Genomic DNA, 2,298 nt, shown 5'->3' with positions numbered 1-2,298 from the left:
GCACCCAGCTCGGACACCCCCCAGGGCACGGCAAAGAGCTGCGAGTAACCCCCGGACCCCCCCCCAAACCCCCGGTACCTTCCTACAGAGCCAGCCCCGAGCCATCCTGGTGCCTCCTGGGGAGCGTCAGGGTGCAATAACCCCCCCTGCAGCGATCCTCCCCCCGCCTGGTGCCACCCATCTGCCCAGCCTGTTTGCCTATCTGCCCGCCCGCCGCAGGTGGGGCAGCAGCACCCATGAGTGCAGGGAGGAGGCTTGGCCTCGGCTCCCTCTCCCCCAAAGCTCTGGAGCCCCCCCCCCCCCGGAGAGCAGCTCAGTGCCCCAGCCCCGTCCCCAAGGAGCAGCCCAGGGGCTCCGGGGCTGGGCGTCGCGGCGTGGCACGGGTGGGAGGCGGATATTAGAAAATAAAGTGTTTAATAAAAGAGCAGCTCCTGCTCCCTTCACAGCACGGGGGGGCGGCGGGGTCCGTCCGCCGGGCAGCAGGAGACGACGCGGTTACAGCCACAGAGGGGGGAGGAAGAGGAGGAGGAGGAGGAGGAAGAGGAGGGGGATGCCCCCTCCCCGCCAGCCTCGTCCAGTGTTTTGAGTTCACACAACCAAGGGGGAAGCCCCCGGGGGGGCTCTCGGAGGCTCCAGCGGGAGGCAGCTCAGGACCCCGCCAGGTAGATCCCTGCAGGGAAAGGCAGTGAGGGGGGAGGCTGCAAGGCTCAGGGTGGCAGGGAGGGGACTTTGGGCACCTTGGGGAAAGGACCCCGTGCACCCCAGGGCTGTAGGGGACAGAGAAGGGACCCCGTGCACCCCAGGGCTGTAGGGGACAGAGAAGGGACCCCCATGCGCCCCAGGACAATAGGGGATGGGGAAAGGACCCCACGCACCTTGGGGCTGTAGGGAACAGGGAAGGGCCCCCGTGCACCCTGGGGAGCAGGGAAGGGACCCCCTACATGCAAGGCAAGGCAAGGACCCCGCGCTTATAGGGCCTGGGCAGCCGTACCCGTAGCAAACCTCTTCTTGACCAGCGACATGCGGTAGCCGGCGCTCGCCAGCTCCACCTCGACGCCCGACAGCGTGCTGCCCTCGCTGCTGAACTGGGCCGCCACGGGGCTGGGCTTGCTGGGCCCGCACAGGGGCTCCCAGCTGGCCGAGAGCCGGCCGCTGCCTGGGGGGGGGACAGTGCAGGAGGTGGGGGACCTGTCCCCATGCCCATGGAGGGGGGGGGGACACGAGCCCAGGGCAGCCAAGCAAGGGGTCGGATCCAGACCCTGAGAGCAGGTGGGGGGGCACAGCCTCACCTCCCTGCCCCGGCGCACCGGGGACGTCCAGCAGCTTCCAGAGCAGCCTCTTCTCCTCCAGGTTCCTGCCGGGACACGTCCCCAAGTCCCCAACCACCCAGCTCCATCCCCACCGCCCCCCAGGTCCCCGCCATCCCCACGCATTTCCCAAGCCCAAGGTCTCCCCATGGTCCCCATCCCGGGGGTCTCCGTCCCCCCCCCCCAATCCCCCTTACCAGCTGGCAGCCGGCTGCAGCCGCACGTTGGTGACGGGCTCGTCCAGGGGCAGCAGGACGTGGACGTTGGCGAGGGGCACGGGCAGGGCGAGGGCGCCGGCGTTGTAGCCGTAGTCGACGCTGACCCGCGTGGCGCCCGGCGAGCAGTCCCAGCGCACGCACAGCCGCAGCGGCGCCGAGCTGGGACCCAGCCGTGAGAACTGGGGGGGGCGAAAGGGGGGGATTGGGGAGGGTGGGGGGGTCAGGAGGATTGGCGGGACCCAGCCAGTGCCGGGGGGCTGGACCCCTGCGTGCACCTCGCGCCGGGCTCACCTGGTACTTGAGCAGAGCCACGTTGTAGTAGGAGGCGGCCGGGCTCTGCTCCGCCTGCTTCTGCAGGTGCCCCGTCAGCGCGGCCATGTTCAGCCAGAAGTCCTTGGTGCTGGGGTCGCTCTGCGACGGGTCGCTGCGGGGACGGGGCGACGGCGGCGAGAAGCATGGGGACGCCACCGCCACCTCACCCCGGGGACGTGGGCACCCCGAGACCCAGCGCCCCCGGGGCGCAGCACCCCACGTGCCCCAGTGCCAGCACCCCACTGCTGCATCCACCGGCTGCTGGGGGCACCCAGGACCTCCCGAGGCCCCAGGCACCCCCCGTACCCCCAAACCAGCTCCCCAGCACCACGTTCACCACCCTCCAGGCTGCCTGCTGCCCCCCCAGCACCCTGAGCACCCCAGCACCAGCTCCCCATCACCGCACCCCGTGCGCCCGCTCTCCCCACGGTACCTCCCCAGCCCGTGCCACGGTGTCACCG

General features: G+C 70.7%; 1 protein-coding gene across 1 annotated transcript; it reads right to left on the bottom strand.

The window, feature by feature from the left end:
- Positions 1-397: 397 nt before the first annotated feature.
- LOC118158478 (F-BAR domain only protein 1-like) lies at positions 398-2,118 on the bottom strand. The gene is made up of 5 exons (XM_035313142.1): positions 1,817-2,118; positions 1,505-1,704; positions 1,290-1,354; positions 992-1,156; positions 398-670 (listed from the first exon to the last, which is right to left on the bottom strand). Exons 1-5 carry the CDS (start codon positions 1,901-1,903, stop codon positions 648-650), a joined length of 540 nt encoding a protein of 179 aa, XP_035169033.1. The 5' UTR covers positions 1,904-2,118; the 3' UTR covers positions 398-647.
- Between the last annotated feature and the right edge of the window lie 180 nt (positions 2,119-2,298).

Source organism: Oxyura jamaicensis, assembly GCF_011077185.1.
Source record: "Oxyura jamaicensis isolate SHBP4307 breed ruddy duck chromosome 28 unlocalized genomic scaffold, BPBGC_Ojam_1.0 oxy28_random_OJ71201, whole genome shotgun sequence".
NCBI lineage: Eukaryota > Metazoa > Chordata > Aves > Anseriformes > Anatidae > Oxyura > Oxyura jamaicensis.
The sequence above is the reverse complement of the archived record's forward strand: the minus strand, read 5'-3'. Positions and strand labels throughout refer to the sequence as shown.